General features: G+C 44.6%; 1 protein-coding gene across 1 annotated transcript; it reads right to left on the bottom strand.

Annotated features, from left to right (window-relative positions):
* Nucleotides 1-3,612: 3,612 nt before the first annotated feature.
* On the bottom strand, nucleotides 3,613-19,651 carry slco3a1b (solute carrier organic anion transporter family member 3A1b). Its single transcript, XM_048262259.1, has 9 exons — nucleotides 18,920-19,651; nucleotides 17,239-17,698; nucleotides 10,425-10,523; nucleotides 8,971-9,228; nucleotides 7,987-8,151; nucleotides 6,088-6,286; nucleotides 5,364-5,499; nucleotides 4,795-4,967; nucleotides 3,613-3,794 (listed from the first exon to the last, which is right to left on the bottom strand). Exons 1-9 carry the CDS (start codon nucleotides 19,073-19,075, stop codon nucleotides 3,722-3,724), a joined length of 1,719 nt encoding a protein of 572 aa, XP_048118216.1. The 5' UTR covers nucleotides 19,076-19,651; the 3' UTR covers nucleotides 3,613-3,721.
* Nucleotides 19,652-19,879: the final 228 nt, after the last annotated feature.

Raw genomic sequence — 19,879 nt, 5'->3', positions numbered from 1 at the left:
TCCTAAAGCACCATGTGATTGGCTGGGATTATTTAGGCCTCAGTCCAAGCCACTATGTTTCCCATTTACAGAGCCATGTCTGTACAAATGCAGGATGTTTTTAATGAAAACGCTCTACAGACAACTAGCCATAATTTGACAAAACATGTATGGGATAAGAATCACAGACTGCACCTTTAACCTACACGAATATTCTGTAAAATCTTAGACTCTAGGTAGAACCTGGCTGCCTGTCCAGTTACAGGTTGTGGCTATCAGTCTAATATTGTCTGTGAATTGTCTGTGCCTGCTGTCTTGAAGATTCTGGTCTCACCCTTTACTGTTATCAGATTTGTATCAGAAGTGATCCTTGCCTTGTGGTACCTCCTGATTCTGCACATAAACTTGAACACTGGGTAGAAGACAAAGTATTGGCAACATCTGGCTTTACAATGGGATTTGCCAGCTCTCCAGTGAATAATAACCATTCACGATGGGGACTTGATTTACAAACAGATTTTAGAATAATATAATGCCTGGGATGCAACAGATTTCTTTCTACATAATAAATATTTCTGCGTTACAGACCACAGATCAGCTGAGAACGTTCAGCTCTTGGGATGCAGGCTGGGATTTGAGAGGGATTCATCTGACCCTCAATCTCCACCGGGGGCACAACTCACCCTGAAACTACAGGGATCTCCAATAACAATCTCCATGACATACATCAATGTAGGCAACTATTTCTGTCACTCTACAGAACTACCATCATTTCACACAATCAAAAAAATGTACTGCATTGATTTACAAAGTAAATAAAAAACAAGCTTATTTCAGCATGAGTAAAAAGATCACAAATGACCTGAAAATCAGTAAATATGACTAATCAAAATTCATTTCAGAGCAGAATCTATCAATAGTACAAACCCTGTGTACTGCTACTACTCAGAATTATATTAAAATACTCCTGACAATACTCCCAATAATACTCTCCGTATTCAAGTAAGTAAAGGGATAAGCTGTAACTCTCCAAAAACATTCATACACTCATGAAAAAATAATTTATACACAAATAAATAATTAACATTGTTTTGGAAAGATGCATACAAAGTTTTTTTTGTTTCTGTTCCTTTTTGGCCTAACAGACTTCAATTTCCTTGGCGAGATGACACCCCTCTGATATTTTGGGAAGGAGGAGCAGAAAAGGAACTGTTAACCCTTCCAAACCGTGGGAAACTAAGACAGGGAGAATGTAGAAGAGAATGAACTGGATACAGGGATTTTTCCCACAGGGAGGCAATTTTGAAGTGTGAAGTCAATTTTGAACGTTTCTGATGTTAGTCAATTGTGTTTCAGATGCTTCACTTTTCAAGGGAGAAACATCAATGTCATTACTTGAAAAGAGTATTAAAACCAGCATGCTGAATATATAAGCACAGCCTTCTCTCTTCCGAGTACCATGGATTAATGTTATTTTAGTGTATTCTAAGTGGCCAGTCACTCATTTCTGGGTATTATTAGCCTTTTGTAGAAGCAGCCAATCATCATTCTTTTCATGCCAGGAGCCTTGCTCTGCACAATAAAGAGGGGGGTGGGGTGGAGATGAATGAGTGTGAAGGGGAGAAAGGCTGTGGTGAAGGGGAGAAAGGCTGTGGTGAAGGGGAGAAAGGCTGTGGTGAAGGGGAGAAAGGCTGTGGTGAAGGGGAGAAAGGCTGTGGTGAAGGGGAGAAAGGCTGTGGTGAAGGGGAGAAAGGCTGTGGTGAAGGGGAGAAAGGCTGTGGTGAAGGGGCTATGGTGTCTCCTCTCTCTTTGTCTCCTGATCTCACCTGTCCTCTGCTCCTCCTTCCTCGTCCCTCCTGTGCTCATGCCACCTCTCCTTCTGATCTCTCCATTCCCTGCATCTCCTTCCTCGTCCCTCCTGTGCTCATGCCACCTCTCCTTCTGATCTCTCCATTCCTGCATCTCCTTCCTCGCCCCCCTGTGCTCATGCCACCTCTCCTTCTGATCTCTCCATTCCCTGCATCTCCTTCCTCGTCCCTCCTGTGCTCATGCCACCTCTCCTTCTGATCTCTCCATTCCCTGCATCTCCTCTCCTTCCTCGTCCCTCCTGTGCTCATGCCACCTCTCCTTCTGATCTCTCCATTCCTGCATCTCCTTCCTCGTCCCTCCTGTGCTCATGCCACCTCTCCTTCTGATCTCTCCATTCCCTGCATCTCCTTCCTCGTCCCTCCTGTGCTCATGCCACCTCTCCTTCTGATCTCTCCATTCCCTGCATCTCCTTCCTCGTCCCTCCTGTGCTCATGCCACCTCCTTCTGATCTCTCCATTCCTGCATCTCCTTCCTCGTCCCTCCTGTGCTCATGCCACCTCCTTCTGATCTCTCCATTCCTGCATCTCCTTCCTCGTCCCTCCTGTGCTCATGCCACCTCCTTCTGATCTCTCCATTCCCTGCATCTCCTTCCTCGTCCCTCCTGTGCTCATGCCACCTCCTTCTGATCTCTCCATTCCTGCATCTCCTTCCTCGTCCCTCCTGTGCTCATGCCACCTCCTTCTGATCTCTCCATTCCTGCATCTCCTTCCTCGTCCCTCCTGTGCTCATGCCACCTCCTTCTGATCTCTCCATTCCCTGCATCTCCTTCCTCGTCCCTCCTGTGCTCATGCCACCTCCTTCTGATCTCTCCATCTCAGACCTCCTTCCCTGTCCCTCCCAGGTACCATGCCACCCTCCTCCTCTGATCTTCTCCATTCCCTGCATCTCCTTCCTCGTCCCTCCTGTGCTCATGCCACCTCTCCTTCTGATCTCTCCATTCCTGCATCTCCTTCCTCGTCCCTCCTGTGCTCATGCCACCTCCTTCTGATCTCTCCATTCCTGCATCTCCTTCCTCGTCCCTCCTGTGCTCATGCCACCTCTCCTTCTGATCTCTCCATTCCTGCATCTCCTTCCTCGTCCCTCCTGTGCTCATGCCACCTCCTTCTGATCTCTCCATTCCTGCATCTCCTTCCTCGTCCCTCCTGTGCTCATGCCACCTCCTTCTGATCTCTCCATTCCTGCATCTCCTTCCTCGTCCCTCCTGTGCTCATGCCACCTCCTTCTGATCTCTCCATTCCTGCATCTCCTTCCTCGTCCCTCCTGTGCTCATGCCACCTCCTTCTGATCTCTCCATTCCTGCATCTCCTTCCTCGTCCCTCCTGTGCTCATGCCACCTCCTTCTGATCTCTCCATTCCTGCATCTCCTTCCTCGTCCCTCCTGTGCTCATGCCACCTCCTTCTGATCTCTCCATTCCCTGCATCTCCTTCCTCGTCCCTCCTGTGCTCATGCCACCTCCTTCTGATCTCTCCATTCCTGCATCTCCTTCCTCGTCCCTCCTGTGCTCATGCCACCTCCTTCTGATCTCTCCATTCCTGCATCTCCTTCCTCGTCCCTCCTGTGCTCATGCCACCTCTCCTTCTGATCTCTCCATTCCTGCATCTCCTTCCTCGTCCCTCCTGTGCTCATGCCACCTCCTTCTGATCTCTCCATTCCTGCATCTCCTTCCTCGTCCCTCCTGTGCTCATGCCACCTCCTTCTGATCTCTCCATTCCTGCATCTCCTTAGAAGAGTAAATACAAGGAGGATAGAAAGAGTAGAGAAAAGAGGAGAGGAGAAGAATAGGTCATACTTCCAAACTGCATTTATAAATCTGCAACACAATAATATGTGATGTCATCAGACACACAGAACATAACAGAGATGCATATCAAATTACTTACCAAGTAGCCGTAGCAACAAGAACAGAACTCCAAGAGCGTAGGATTTCAGCTCTGGGCTCACAGTCCTAAGAGACATGAATAAATATAAACAAGCTGGTTGTGCCACTATGACACAATAGTTACAAACTACAAACTACATGTTAACTGCTAACAGTTACAGACTACCTGTGAACAGCATCCTACCTACATGGTATTGACAGCCACAGCTGTACATAATGTCATCACACATATTCACCTCACTGATGCACAGAGTCAGCAGTACCTGTTGAAGATGACTGGTGGGCTTCATGAGGACATCCTTAGCAGTGACTGACAGTGATGGACATATGGATGTCAGGGACACTACCTAATGAGGAAGACGATGATGAAGAGCTACACTGATGGACTGATAGCCATGACGGTGATAATACTTATCATGACAACGGCAATGATTCTGATGATGATGGTGATGGTTAGAATAAACATGATAGGTGGGTAGCTGGATGATTTGTGAAAACATTAGTGATGGCAAACGGCATGATAATGAAGACCACTGTGTAGACAGTGGTGAGAAAGATTTAACTAATAGTAGTCTTGAAGGCAATGGCAGTGATTATACTGATGATGAAGATTATGATTACTGATGTGTGATGAGAAAGATACTGATAATAATGACGATGATGTTCACTATGGTGATAATGATGATGATGTTCAGTATAGTGATAATAATGATGATGATGTTCACTATGGTGATAACAATGATGTTGATGTTCACTATGGTGATAATAATGATGATGATGTTCAGTATAGTGATAATAATGATGATGATGTTCACTATGGTAACAATGATGTTGATGTTCACTATGGTGATAATAATGATGATGATGTTCACTATGGTGATAATAATGATGATGATGTTCACTATGGTGATAAAAGATGACGATGTTCACAATGGTGATAATAAAGATGAAGAAGACCAATAAAATGGTGATGAAAACAACAACATAAGTGACAATGACGATAATAACAGAGAAGAAGAAGAAGATGATGATGATGACAATATAAAGATGATGATGATGTTCATACCTGATAAGGATGATGACAGAGGGTGTCTGGGCCATGGCTCCAATCATGCTGCAGACACACACCACCGCCAGGAAGGTGAGGAATGCCCGCTGGCAACCTGCACTCTGGCACTTCCCCGGCAAAGCCGTGCCCACACTGTTGCCACGGGAGATGCACCTGCAGCCCATCAGGTCCTGAGAGACAGATGAGGGAAGATGCAGAGCGGCAGCCATCAGTGTGGGCGTGCAACTTGAATAATAATAATATATGTGATGTATTATATTGTGTGTGTTGGTGCGTTTGAGATAGGGTGTGGGTATCTGTATTTGATTGTATTGTACACAATGTATTCGAGTACATTTGTTCATGTATAAATGTCTGTGTTATGGATTGTGTGTTTGTGTATGTCTGGTTGTGTATGTTTGCTTGTGTGTGTGTGTGTGTGTGTTTGGGCTCACTGGTTTGGTCCAGCCAGCGAGGCATGCAGAGAGAGTGCGTGTGCGTGTGCGTGTGCGTGTGCGTGCTCACTGGTTTGGTCCAGCCAGCGAGGCATGCGGATAGAGAGTGTGTGTGTGTGTGTGTGGGCTCACTGGTTTGGTGCAGCCAGCGAGGCATGCGGAGAGGTAGGTGACTCCGTTGGATCCACACACTGGGCTGAGTGAGGTGGTGTAGCAGTCACAGCCACTTATGCACGCAGCGTCAGCCTTCTGCCATGTGCCCAGAGACCTACACACACACACACACACACACACACCGCACGCACACATCGCACGCACACACATAGATGTTTTAAGCTTTATGAACATCCACTGAGACAAGACAACCAGCCACAACTCCATAGTAGCCACAGACCTAAAACCCTGCAGACTCCTTCTAGGGCTTAACAGAAGGGATATGTGGCTGTGTGACCTTGGATGCATAGCAGATTCCTCAGAATAAAAATCAGCATGGCACACCTCAAATTATTCACCAGAAAACTTAGATCAGAACGCCACATGGCATGCATTTCTTCAAATACTTAGTGCCTGACAGACCAGGCACATCTAGGACAGCACATCTCTATCGACCACGTTGCCATGACATCTCTCTGGCATTCCAACTTCCTCCCTCCCTTTCTTGTGAGACTACTTTACGACTTTGGATCTCAGGCCAGGGCCGCATGTCATCTTTCTAGCCAAGATTCTGACACCCCCCCCCAGATTGATAACTTCATTTGCCACCTCAGGTCACACGTCAACCTCTTCGTCAGAGGGCACAGCCTGTACTCGCGAACATTTGAGCTGGCAGCAGGATGAGGGGCTGATGATGACTCACTCGTTTCCGTAGGCAACGGTGACCCCGGCAATGGGCCCCGTGTCACAGCCCAGAAAGAGGAAGGACACGTAGCAGGCGGTAGAGACCACGTTGACCATCATGGCTAGTCGGATGGCCCCCAGCGCTGACAGGTCTAGGCGCTTCACCAGCAGACCCCCAAGGAAGATGCCAAGGCACGCGCACGGGATGGCTGTCATGCCTGCGCCCCAGACAGACAAACAAACAAATGCAAATTAATTAAAAATACTTGCAAAGACAGGATGAATAAAAATAACATTTCCAGAAGCAAAGTTCTCAAGCTCTCTGACAGGACAACGGCAAACTAATAAATAAACACAAATAAAAGCACAAATAAATAAACACAGATAAAAGCAACCTTGTTTCTGGGCAAACAAATAAATAAACACAGATAAAAGCAACCTTGTTTCTGAAGCCCAGAACAGGTATTTGTTTTGATGCCTGCTCTGTAGGGCCATGACAAGCCTGTACTAAAGAGCTGTCTACACACACACACACACACATGTCACTGTCACACCTGCAACAGGGACAGACAAACAACAAAAAAACAAACGTGCTTACTTAAAGCTCATTATCCACACACACACAAGACGGCTGCTACAGACAAGATATAAGCACAAAGGTAAACTTGCTAGAGCACAACATCCTTCCCCCATACATAAAGTAGCTGGCATGGATGTGTCACAAAACATTCATAAACAAACATGAAAAGCAAATGCATTTTATGAAGCTTGGTGCCCCAACAGTAGTGTTACGGGTCTATGGGATAAATCTAACAGGCATAAGATCCTCATCCACTGCTGAGCTAGATAATGTGGGTCAAATGCACGTGTGTCATGTGTTTGTGTGTGTGAGAGAGAGGAAAAACAAGAGGAGTGTGTGCATGCAATATCTGGTTGTCTCAGTGGATGTTCATAAAGTGGAAAACATCTATGTGTGTGTGTGTGTGTGTGTGTGTTTGTTTGTTGTTAGTGGTTAGATGGTAGAAATCTGAGGAAAGTAGGGCTGTCAATCGATTAAATTCGATGTAATTAAATCTAATTAATTACATACTCTGTAATTAATTAATCTAAATTAATCGCATATATAATTTTTGCTGTGAAAGTATTTTAAATATTTAAATTCAAATGAATCATTGAATGATCAGCATTAGTGACATTAAAGTTCAAAACCTCTTTTATTATTATTTTCACTGTTCAAATAATGGCCATAATAATCTATGATATGACCTAATATGCTGAGGAAATAAATTCAAAAGTGCTTCGGGAAGAAGTTTTTTTTCACATACAAGGCATTTCAGGCCACAGATATAACCTAGGGGACACAATGAAAATAAATGAAACACTCCCCTCAATGTCAATACTTATTTCTTTGCATTGATGTGCGACTATAGAGTTGATGAATTCCGGTAATATGCAAATTCCTTGCTGCAGACATTGCAAAGGACTTTATTTTCCAAACTTTATTTTTATCAACACCATCAGGCCGTTTTTTAAAAGTAAATGTTCCAATCAATGATCCAGGCAGCACGTTTTCTTCTCTCTCCTTCATTTTACAGTCTAATTTTTACTGACTAGAACGGCTTGGGGTCAAAGGTCATTCGGAATCGATTAATCTGCACCAATTTTTTTAATCAGTTATTTTTTCTCAAATTAATTAATCGAAATTAATCAGTTATTTTGACAGCCCTAGAGGAAACATAAAGATTTAATTCTTCAAATGCTAGGATAGGACATTAACCCCAACACCTGAAAACTCATGTGACTCCCTCCAAATGCAAGACATTATTGATGACAGGGCCATGCCTGGTGTGTATAATCATAATTTTTCTTGTTTCCAGTATTCAGAGATGTCCCACCCACAGAGCCCCTCACAGCTTACCCAGTAGCTGATTGGCTGACGAGGTTGTCAGGTTGAACTGCTGTTCCAGGTACTTCCCTAGAAAGGCGGCAAATCCTGCTACCACGGCGATCTCCATGCACGCAGCCAGAATCACACACGTGAACACAGGGTTGGACAACAGGTGCTTTGTCACCTTGGGGATGACTGAAATAAGACAGAGAACGAGATGAGAGAAAGATTAAGGTCTTGTTAATGGAAACTGAGTAAGACCAAAGATCTGGTACTAGTTTAAGTGTAATTAGAAGATAAATGTAGTAAATGGTTAAATATCTGAGCTATGACATGCTGCAAAATCAGTCAGCTCACACTAACTGTGATTCATAGTTGTGAGTTATTCAGTTAGTAAGTGAGTAAAACTGACATGTAAAGCAAATTGGGACTGGGATCTAACTGAGAATGTATTGGTATCAGGACTAGAGGTAGATTGAGAATGTATTGGTATCAGGACTAGAGGTAGATTATTGGTATAAGGACTAGAGGTAGATTATTGGTATAAGGACTAGGGGTAGATTGAGAATGTATTGGTATAAGGACTAGAGGTAGATTATTGGTATAAGGACTAGAGGTAGATTATTGGTATAAGGACTAGAGGTAGATTGAGAATGTATTGGTATAAGTACTAGAGGTAGATTGAGAATGTATTGGTATAAGGACTAGAGGTAGATTATTGGTATAAGGACTAGAGGTAGAATATTGGTATAAGTACTAGAGGTAGATTGAGAATGTATTGGTATAAGGACTAGAGGTAGATTATTGGTATAAGGACTTATGTAGGTAGTCCTTATACCTTATACCCTTATACCAAGAGGTAGACTGCTGGTTGGGGATGGACACTACGAGCTGTCCGGTCTGCAGAGTTGACTCTGTCTCCCTCAGCTGTATCACTCTTTGTAGCCAATTATCCTAATGCACTAGCCTTTAGCGTAGCATTGTTTTGTAGCATGTCCCATGACGGTCGCTCACTTTGCAGGTGCTGGCAGCAGGTGAGGCCGCTGTTGAGGTTGAGGTCGTGGGCGGCGTGCCCCTCGTACTCCTGCGCCAGCTCAGCGGGCAGCATGGCCTGCTGGCTCTCGCTGCTGCTGCTCTCCGGGCCCTCGATGAGCGACTGCGGGAAGCCGAACATGAAGAGCGATGAGAGGAAGAGGAAGAAGCCGCAGAGGATAAAGCCGCCCCACCAGGCGCCAATCCATCGTGGGTCATCGGGCGTGATTTCCACCTCTCCTGCACACAGGGAGCAAAGCCACACGTGAGTGGAGAGCGGATACCTGGAACACAGGTGAGACAGGCCTGATGTACCTGGAGCACAGGTGAGACAGGCCTGGAACACTATCCTATCATTCGGATACCTGGAGCACAGGTGAGATAGGTCTGATGTACCTGGATCACAGGTGAGATAGGCCTGATGTACCTGGAGCACAGGTGAGACAGGCCTGGAGCACTATCCTATCATTCGGATACCTGTAGCACAGGTGAGGTAGGCCTGATGCACTATCCTATCATTTGGATCCTCAGATTTCCTTAGAAGTCCGGATTCCTCTAGGGTGAAAGGGATAGCTACAGCCATAAGGCTGGTATTAAAACCCAAAGATTCTTCCCGCTTCAGACCAGGGTGTTCTTGGCAGAAGTGAGGTGTAGGAGTTTGTTGCATGGCAGAATTCTGAATTCATAATAACTACTCAAAGAACCCTAACAAAATGAGAATTATTTTTTTCAAACCCTACAGTCACTGTGTTGTACGTGTGCATAATTTCATAGTTCGTAAATTAATCAAGGAGGTGGTTTAGTAATTCAGTGATTTACTGGTATCTGTAATAGACTAACTTTTCATTTAAAAACTGAATTTTATGTTTACTTCCTGTTGGAAGACAAACTGCACGTTTGAGTAACAACAATTGTGTTCACTATCAAGGCCTGCTGGGTCATTACTGGTGTTTGAGCTGAATAAAACTGTAATTAAATTGTACAGGGTGGAGGGGCGGAGCACCAACTCTCCACTGTGGGCTCCTGGGTGCAATATCCCTGAGCACTTGCTCTGCTAAAGTTATGCCCTGAATTTACTGTTAGTCAGCACTTGGAAAAAACTGTTCAGGAATTAATCCACTGACATAACAGTTGATACTATGGGAAAACATTTTCCTGAACACTTTTGTCTTCTGCCTTCGAGTGGATACTGTGATCTCTGGTACGTGAAGGTGGCACACTTAGATTTTTGCTACCCCAGAGCTAACTTGCAATGCAATTTGCCATAGGTAGTTAGCTTCAATTAACAACCGGATCTCCTTATATGGGCAAAGATGGCCGTTTTGGTTCTTTTTTGTAGGCGAACTTCAGAGGTCTATTCACTGTGCCTGCTGAGGTGACCTTTATTTGATAGTTCAGATGTGGAGGGTTTCGTGATTAACGTAATGCCCACTCACTGGCATCTATGAAGACGGCGTCCACGTAGAACTTCGTACAGAAGGAGCCGAGGATGAACCCACACGCAGGGCCAAACACCAGCGTGGAGAACAGGATACCTGTAACAAACACACACACAGGACACACACACACACACAGAGAACACACACACACACACACACACACACACACACACACACACACACACACACAATGGTGGTTAAATGGTTAATAATGGTTATAATATAATATTGAAATTACTGTAGAAGGAATATTTGTCAGGTTTACCACGCAAATATTTCATCCAAATAAACATATCATGTTGTCTGTAAAGGCATTATGGTATGTCATGTGCTTGCTCTGCTCTATCTGAATCAAGTAATTCACAAGGTGAGCTACACATAGCTAGCCTGATGAGCCAGACCCACATTAAAATGTAGGGTCTGGGCACTCACCGTTCGCAGTGCTCAGTCCGAGGGGCAGGATAATCGGTTGTCTTTCAAATTACCTCTGCACGCAAAAGGACAGCGCTATGAATCCCATGCGTTTTCCCACCAGCGGAGCTAGTTGGAGCTAGCGGAGCTAAAGTAGTTCAAACTTTTGCCAACTTAAAAAAAGCTTGTCACTTGTGTCACGCTGTTCACCAACAGCCACATCCACATCTTCTTTGTTTTCAGGTAGCAGGGAATTCAAGCCAAACCGTTGCAACTCTGCCATCAATCATTATGTTAAGCCCGCCTAACGACTCTATACACGATTTGATTGGCCTGATAGAAGTTTAATTTTTTCAAGCTCACAAGCTAACGGAGAGTTGCTAGACTAGCCCCTGCCGCTAGGGTGCGTCTAGATTTCTAGGCTAACACATAGCATGTAGTAGATAAAAACAAAGGCAGAAATATAATGTAACAGACTCTATTGGAGGTGTAATATGTAATATTACTCTGAAATGAATGTTCAGCTTGAGACATTAGAGTAAGAACTTAAAATTTGGTGATGGTGTGCATGTTTTCTATAGCCTGGGAATACACATATGACCTTTCGGCAATTTGGGATTTCCTCTGCAGGTCCGTCTGGCCAAGAGGCCATTGAAGCCCATTTCCAATGTCCCTAAAACACGGGCATGCAAATACAACCGCTAATCTGACATGGACGTTTATTTCTTTGTAATTGTGTAAACAACTGCATTTAAAACGTTTGTTTACAAGATTTCTACATGTTTGAAACGATTTTTCTAAAACTCTACACACATTTTCACACCTAGACACAGATAAGGATTGTGAGGTTACTTCCTTGTCATTACAAAGCCCCGGATTGCCAATGACCACACTAACGAACGAATTGGATAACCACATCCACCAGGTGTGGAAGCACACGTGTGCTAATTTGAAAACGCAGCACTCAGGTGTACTATAAAAGGCAGCAGCTTTTACAGTAGTTTTTTTAATCAAAGTGTATGTACTTTTAATAAAAAAGTAATTTTTATTTGTCTACAGATTTTATTTGATTCTTTGATTTCATTGTTGGTTGATTATTGTAACTGATTATGGTGAGAAATACTGTATTGAAATAAATACTTGAAATATTCAGGCTGCAGCATCAGTGTTGTGCAGTGCTTGGTAAGTTTATAGTAGGCCTATTTGTGTACATTCTCCCTATATCTCAAACTAATCATGAAGAATCTTGTGGGTTTGTCACTATTTTTTTGTCATCTAAATTATCCCTTACATAACAATATCTGGCCAAAAATCTAGCACATGCTATTTCCTAACATTAGTTTTTTTACAAATGTGTTTTCTATTTATCACAGCAGTGTGAAACTGGCTGCAATAGTGTCTGATCATTGAGGACTGTGTTAGTTAAATTAAAACTAATAGCATTTTCACAAATATGTGATATGTTTTGACTGAAGTGTGTCATTTTGCAAAAAATCAATGAATTATGCAAATTGAGTGTGGTGTTTGGATAATTGTGATTATATTTTGAAAAAAAGAACCCGGTTTTCAAAATTGTGTGTAAACAATTGAAAAAAACTGTAATGTCACTGCTAGTTACGCCCCTGCTGGAAGTCGTAGGTCAATTAACCTTTTCCAGACCCACTCCCAATTGTACAATTGAAAAGGTCCCAGGCTATGTTTTTTTCTAATCAGTGATAAATTAATGATGTGCGTATGTGAGTGTGTGTTTCCCTCCAAACATGGTATAAAAAATAGGCCAGTCTTGCATTCTCTCTCTTCTCTCTCTCTAACTCTCTTTTCTCAAAAGCTAAAGCTTAGCTAAAGCACAAACAGTGACTTTGTCCTGCAGTGTACATGTTATACATGATGTGTGTGTGTGTGTGTGTGTGTGTGTGTGTGTGTGTGTGTGTGTGTGTGTGTGTGTGTGTGTGTGTGTGTGTGTGTGCGTGTGTGTGAAGCATTTAATAATGGTTTCTGTCCAGTCCAAGGACACAGCAGGAAATACAAGAGCTTAATGTGTAGGACACAAACTGGTGCACTGTTGGATGGAAATCAAGTCCCTTAGAGGTCTATAATTAATAACATTCATTTTTCAAAAGAGCACCAATAGAGTAACATAAGCACTGGGATGAATATATTCATGCTTAAGTATATTGGATCATATGATTTTTAAGAGAGCAGACAAATGATTCATGCTATATCTTGCATTCACAGGCTAAAATTGCGGTGAACTCAATCTTCTAAGGAGGATTGGACAAACAAGCCTAAATGTGTATCTCTCCTCGCTTCTCTCTCTGTAATCCAATAGGTTACGATGCAGGAAGGACATAGTGCTAAATCTCAGATCTCCCACAAAATAACAGCCAGACACTCTTAAACATCCTGTTCATTCGGCTCTTTAGTCAAGACATCTGAGGTCAAAAACGCTCATCCTCTCACAGCAAAATGGTCCATATTTGAACTGTGAATTTGCATTCTAGGGATACACACACCAATGCATGAAGCATTAGTCTCATATCTCATTATCTTAATATTAGCCAATGTTGAAATTATAGCCCACAGCAGATAAACAGGTTGCAATATAAGAACAATACAATCCTCAATCAATACCGTCACTACAAGCCAAGCCATGTGAAAACACTTCAATACAAATATTGACCCTTAATAAGTAATTTTGTAAATCCCAAAAGATCAGAGATAACTAGAGGACCACTGGCGGAGCACAGTCCTCCAGGTCACATGACGCATGCCCTATTGGCCTCCAGGTCACATGACGCATGCCCTATTGGCCTCCAGGTCACATGACGCATGCCCTATTGGGCTACGTTAGGTCACATGACGCATGCCCTAATGGGCAACGTTGGGCCTCCAGGTCACATGACGCATGCCCTATTGGCCTCCAGGTCACATGACGCATGCCCTATTGGCCTCCAGGTCACATGACGCATGCCCTATTAGCCTCCAGGTCACATGACGCATGCCCTATTGGCCTCCAGGTCACATGACGCATGCCCTATTGGGCTACGTTAGGTCACATGACGCATGCCCTATTGGCCTCCAGGTCACATGACGCATGCCCTAATGGGCAACGTTGGGCCTCCAGGTCACATGACGCATGCCCTATTGGCCTCCAGGTCACATGACGCACCTGACGCATGCCCTATTGGCCTCCAGGTCACATGACGCATGCCCTATTGGCCTCCCGGTCACATGGCGCATGCCCTATTAGCCTCCAGGTCACATGACGCATGCCCTATTGGCCTCCAGGTCACATGACGCATGCCCTATTGGCCTCCAGGTCACATGACGCATGCCCTATTGGCCTCCCGGTCACATGACACATGCCCTATTGGGCAACTGTAGTGGAAGTAAAAGTAAATGTGTGGTTCTGCGTGTTCTTCAAGTGATTCGTATCCACTCCAAAATCTTGATCTTCCTTTCCATCAAGATTCATGAAAATTGGATTGGTATCTAACATAATCCTGATACAGATAGTAAGACAAATGAACCGCACTGAAAACATAACGTTCTTGGTGGAGGTAATAAAACATAACTGAGAGTATCAATCTCAGTGTAAAGGCTAAGCATGTCTAAAGTATACTATATTTAAATTCACATAAAACTGACTTGGTGTGAAAGGTAACAGTAACTTACAGTACAACTGTAACCGCTTATATCTACCATATATATTTGGTCTATATACACACACACACACACACACACACACACAGTTATATCAACCATATGGCCTATATACACACACACACACACACACACGCACAGCTTTAACCTGTACTAATGTAAATTGGCTGGAGGCATATAGGAGCCCCATCCCAGCCGGAGGCTGAGCAGTGGTGCTGCAGGTCCTTGGGTAAAGTGATGAGTGGACACATCTGTGACTGCTGCTGCTGCTGCTGCTGCTGCTGATGGAAGCTGGCCCTCCTAATGATTTATGATGAGGTTGTTTAGGATGAACGAGAGGTCACTCGCCTTTGAGTAGACCCGCACATACACCAATACACACCCACGCAAACACCAATCCCCCCCTCACACACACACACACACACATACACACACACACACAGGCAAGCACACACACTGCTCACTATAACTAACTAAAACTATACATTCTTACACAAAGCCACATAGAAGTGTACACACACACACACACACACGCACGCACACACACACACACACACACACACACACGCGCGCGCGCGCACAGCTAAACCAACATGACCACACGCAAACCACACACTGTACCAAATGGCAGAGTGCGCTCATATTAATGATGTGTGTTTGTGTGGTCTGACGGTGGAGTCTGCTGTGAGTATGGCTCTGGACGTGTGTGATGAGATTGGAGGAGAACGGGAGATAATGGTGTCGCCGCGGCAACCAGGCTTCGACGTCCAGGAAGCTCAGCACAGATCTTATCACATCCCTTTCTATCACACTCATGTAGGCACACGCACACGCACACACACACACACACACGCGTATACACACACACACATATATACTACACACGCTTACTCACACGTACCTCATACACTGAGAGACACACACAGTTCTGTCTCATCCTTGTGTCTGTCCCACATACAGTACATACCGGTATACATACAGTATACACACACACACAGGAAAGCACACACACACACACACACACACACACACACACACACACAGGCAAGCACACACACTGCTCACTATAACTAACTAAAACTATACATTCTTACACAAAGCCACATAGAAGTGTACACACACACACACACACACACACACACACACACACACACACACACACACACACACACACACACACACACACACGCTCTCCTCCACATATATCTGCGTCCTCTTCTCCGGCCTTTCACCCTGTTCCTTCAGTGAGCACAGCCATGAAGAAGTTGACATTTCTAGAGAGGGAAACCCGGCCAGCCTGGAGACATACACATTCACATGGACCCTACACACTCTCACTCTCCTCACATGCCTTTAGAGAATTGTCCACACACACACACAGAAACCCACATGCATGCATGCACTTATTCCGTTTCAGGATGGTTGTCTATTTCAATTTGTATTCAAATGTACTGGGATTTCCCCCCCTGTTAAAGTCAAAGTTGAACATGTCTGTTTCCATATAAGAATGAGACTATAGACCGCACTTAAAATCTTAAATTCAAACTGATATAGCACTAAAACGAGCATAATAGTTTGCTCCAGAAACTAGTTACAGTGTGTTTTTTTCCTTCAGAAAGACGTGGACAGGCAGAGTATGTGCCTGTCTGCCATCTCTTTTAACAGCAAGGGTTTTTGCAGAAGTTAACAACCGCTTACTGTCAGGACACAGCACACAGTGTACAAAACTTTCTTCCCAACCCTCTCTCTCTCTCTCTCACACACACACACACACACACACACACACACACACACACACTGTGCTTTTCAGTCCTCCTTTCTCCTGACTTTCCCCCAGGCCAACATGGATGCACAGTCCTACTGACCCATCAGTACTCACAGAGTCCTCAGCAATAAAAAAAATAAAAAAAACCTGCTCCTGCAGCCAAACAATGCATCTATCTATCTATCTATCTATCTATCTATCTATCTATCCGTCTATCCGTCTATCTATCTATCTATCTATCTATCTATCTATCTATCTATCTATCCGTCTATCTATCTATCCGTCTATCTATCTATCTATCCGTCTATCTGTCTGTCTATCTATCTATCTATCTATCTATCCGTCTATCTATCTATCTATCTATCTATCTATCTATCTATCTATCTATCCGTCTATCTATCTATCTATCTATCTATCCGTCTATCTATCTATCTATCCGTCTATCTATCCGTCTATCTATCTGTCTATCTTTTCTTTCTTTTTCTTTTCCTTTTCCCTTTTCCATTTTCTCTGTCCTGATGTTCTACCTCTTCCTTGTTGTTCAGTCTGTCTATCTCTCTATCTATCTGTCTATCTTTTTCTATCCCCCTGTCATTTTACAGGTCTCTTCCTTTCCCCTTTCTTTCCCTTTCTCCCTCTCTCTCTTTAGTCAGGGTGGATTAAAATGGCACCAAGGCCCAGGGGGGATAGCCAAGCAGCCAGACCACATCAGGATCATCAATGCGTGCACACACACACACACACACACACACATGCAGAGCATAGACACATGTAATGTGTATGCAAACCTATAATATATCTTGTTTTCTTTTTTGACACATCAGTTTTGTCACATTGGGGTACAAGTAGGTTCATCATATTACTGTAACACACACATACACACGCACACACACACATACACACACACACACACACACACACACACACATACACACATATACACACACACACACACACACACACACTTTGTACCTATGTATAAAGACGAGTCCTCTCTCCTGACATGGTCATCGATGTAGGACACCCCAAGAGGCTGGACAGGCGTGGCTCCGATGCCCAGCAGCACCTGGGCCCCAATCAGCAGCAGGTACATCATGTTGGTGTTGGCCCTGTTGCCGCACAGGTTGCCCGGGTCCGTGGCTCCCGGTCGAGAGCTGTTGGCGCACACGTCCCTGCCCTCGCCGGCGGGCCGGAAGTCCCCGGTCTCGGGCTTGTACTGGTGCGTCAGGAACTCGGGGAGCGCCGAGAGCAGCGAGCCCAGCGCCATGACGATGCCGCCGCAGCCGATGAGGCGGGGCCGGTGGGCGCGCGCCCCAAAGTAGCTGACGAAGAGGATGAGGGCCAGGTTGCCCACCTCAAAGCTGCTGGCGATCACGCCCACGTCCGCAGTCTGCAGGTTAAAGCGGCGCTCCAAGGTGGTCAGTACACTCACCTGAGACCACCAGAGACAAGGGGGAGGGGGGCAGAGAGATGGACAGAGACACAGCAGAGAGAGAGATGGAGAGAGAAAATAAAGAGATGCAGAGGAATGAAAATGTAAAATGGACAGACAGGAGAGGAGAAGATGAGGAGGTGAAAGACATGGAATGAGAAAGGTGAGTGGTGTGAGAAAGTACACAGGAAGAATGAAGAAGGGAGAAAACAGGGAGGAATAGAAGAGAGAGAAATAGAAACAGTTGAGAACAGTCAGAGAAACAGAAAAATTCCCCCTTTATCTGTAATGCACTCTTGCTGGTTACATTCACTATTCATGTGTGGAAAGAAGTGTTTCGTCTGATATATTATCTATTTTTGTTGCTGTCATGTTGTTTTGAATATTGTATCCATTGCAGACTCTTAGCCAGGTTGTTTGAAAAGGCATGATACTGTGTCGGACTGGTAAATGATTAATCTTGTTTCATCTTTTGCTAGACTAGAGGCCTCCTTTCATTGTCCACCACTGCTAATTCTCCTTGGAGAACGATGTGAGCTTGGGCCTGAATCGTCATCGTTGACTTCTCCGCAGCAACTCGACTGATTTGGATAACAATACATACGGTAAATAAATCAGGGCATCGTTTTTCGGATTCTGAAAATATGCGTTTAGAATGGGCAGCAGATCTAAGGTTATAGTTAAAGCAACAAGCACCGACCACCGCAGCCGGCAAGACTCTCCGGAGGCGACGAAAGGACCGTGAGAGAAATTTAAACCGGTGACGTGTGTCTAGCTGTACAGCTAAGCAAACAAACGCTCTCGTGATATTCCGGTTCATTTGCCTAGTGTGTAACGGTTCCAAACACTGGGTTCAGAGCAGAGCAACCAAGGACACAAAACAACAAGCGGCGCCTTCTGTGCGTCAGGTGCAGGACAGGTCTATGGTAAACGCACGAGCCAGTGTGTGTATGATGATGTAACTGCAAATGCTGCCCTCATGTGAAGCATGTTATTGGCCGATCAAAGGGATCTGAAAAGTCAAGGTGAACCTTGCAGCCCCTGGAGACAATAGCCTCAGAATCGATTTACAGAATTAAAATAATGTGTACCACAAATGTATAATCCTATCTGAAGCCACGTGAGTCTAAGGTAACATTTACAATTGCTGGCCAACCACACATGTAATTGAAGATCTCACTATGGGTCAGGCTGGTAGGCTACCTCATGACCGTAACTCACCAGATATGCACCGACGGTACCCTGGGCCAGCATCAGCGCACATTCTGACACCAGGAAGATTTTGATGTTGGAGAAACATGAGGTCTTTTTCTGGCACTCGTCTGTCTCGATGTCTCCCGGGGACTCTTCGGCGCACATCGGGCTTTTCACCTGCATCCTGAGACAGCGGTAGCCTACTCTCGCTGGCTGCGGTTTGCAGCAGGAGACGGGATCAGTCCGGCCGGAAGGTGATCATTGAGATCTGAGAGCTAGGTTACAACACAAACCAAACGCAACGCGTATACAGCAACATGGATCAACCATCCGCAGGTGTTTATTTTAACCTCCGTAGCGTCCAAACAACCAATGCGACATCCAATAAAGGCAAGCGTGAATAATGAGCGTTCAGATGGTTTATTCGAGGTGATATATCCGGCAGCCTCGCCAGCCTCTAATATTAGCAGGCTCAGCTACGCATTTAAGGCAGAAAAATGGTAGATCCAAGGAGAAGCGCCAACAGAGGACGTGGATGTATCTGACCATCAGCAACAGTGACACTGACATTTCAAAAGACTTCCGCAGCGGTGCATTTTATCCTTCGATGTGGATCCTTCAGCGCACATAACAATAATCCGACAATTCTTATCGAGATTTCAGACGCGCTGTGGATACGTGGGCACCGGGAACCGTACCGACGCGGACCTTACTACCGAGTCGCGCAGCCTGCACCAAATACTGACCCCCCTCTCCCCCAACACCTCCCCCTCCCTATCCACAGGTTAAGACGAGACAGTAAGATGCTATTACAGTAAAGCGCAAATATGTAGGCCTAGCCTATGTGAATAGATAGATAGATAGATAGATAGATAGAACACTGCAATACTCTAAGAACTATAACATAAGCAATGAAAGATGCCTGATGAAAAGAGCGATAGACAACAAAAATATATGTTTGTACATGCATACATACCGGTACTTACA

Source organism: Alosa alosa, chromosome 14, assembly GCF_017589495.1.
Source record: "Alosa alosa isolate M-15738 ecotype Scorff River chromosome 14, AALO_Geno_1.1, whole genome shotgun sequence".
In the NCBI taxonomy this organism is placed as follows: Eukaryota; Metazoa; Chordata; class Actinopteri; order Clupeiformes; family Clupeidae; genus Alosa; species Alosa alosa.
The sequence above is the reverse complement of the archived record's forward strand: the minus strand, read 5'-3'. Positions and strand labels throughout refer to the sequence as shown.

Bases quoted from the DNA above. Each gene is read 5' to 3' on its own strand.
- slco3a1b (XM_048262259.1), bottom strand. From the start codon at position 19,075: ATGCAGGTGAAAAGCCCGATGTGCGCCGAAGAGTCCCCGGGAGACATC. The intron at 17,699-18,919 runs GTGAGTTACGGT...TGGTGGTCTCAG, and splicing joins GTACCGTCGGTGCATATCTG to GTGAGTGTACTGACCACCTT. The intron at 4,968-5,363 runs GTGAGCCCACAC...TCTGTCTCTCAG, and splicing joins TCGCTGGCTGCACCAAACCA to GACCTGATGGGCTGCAGGTG.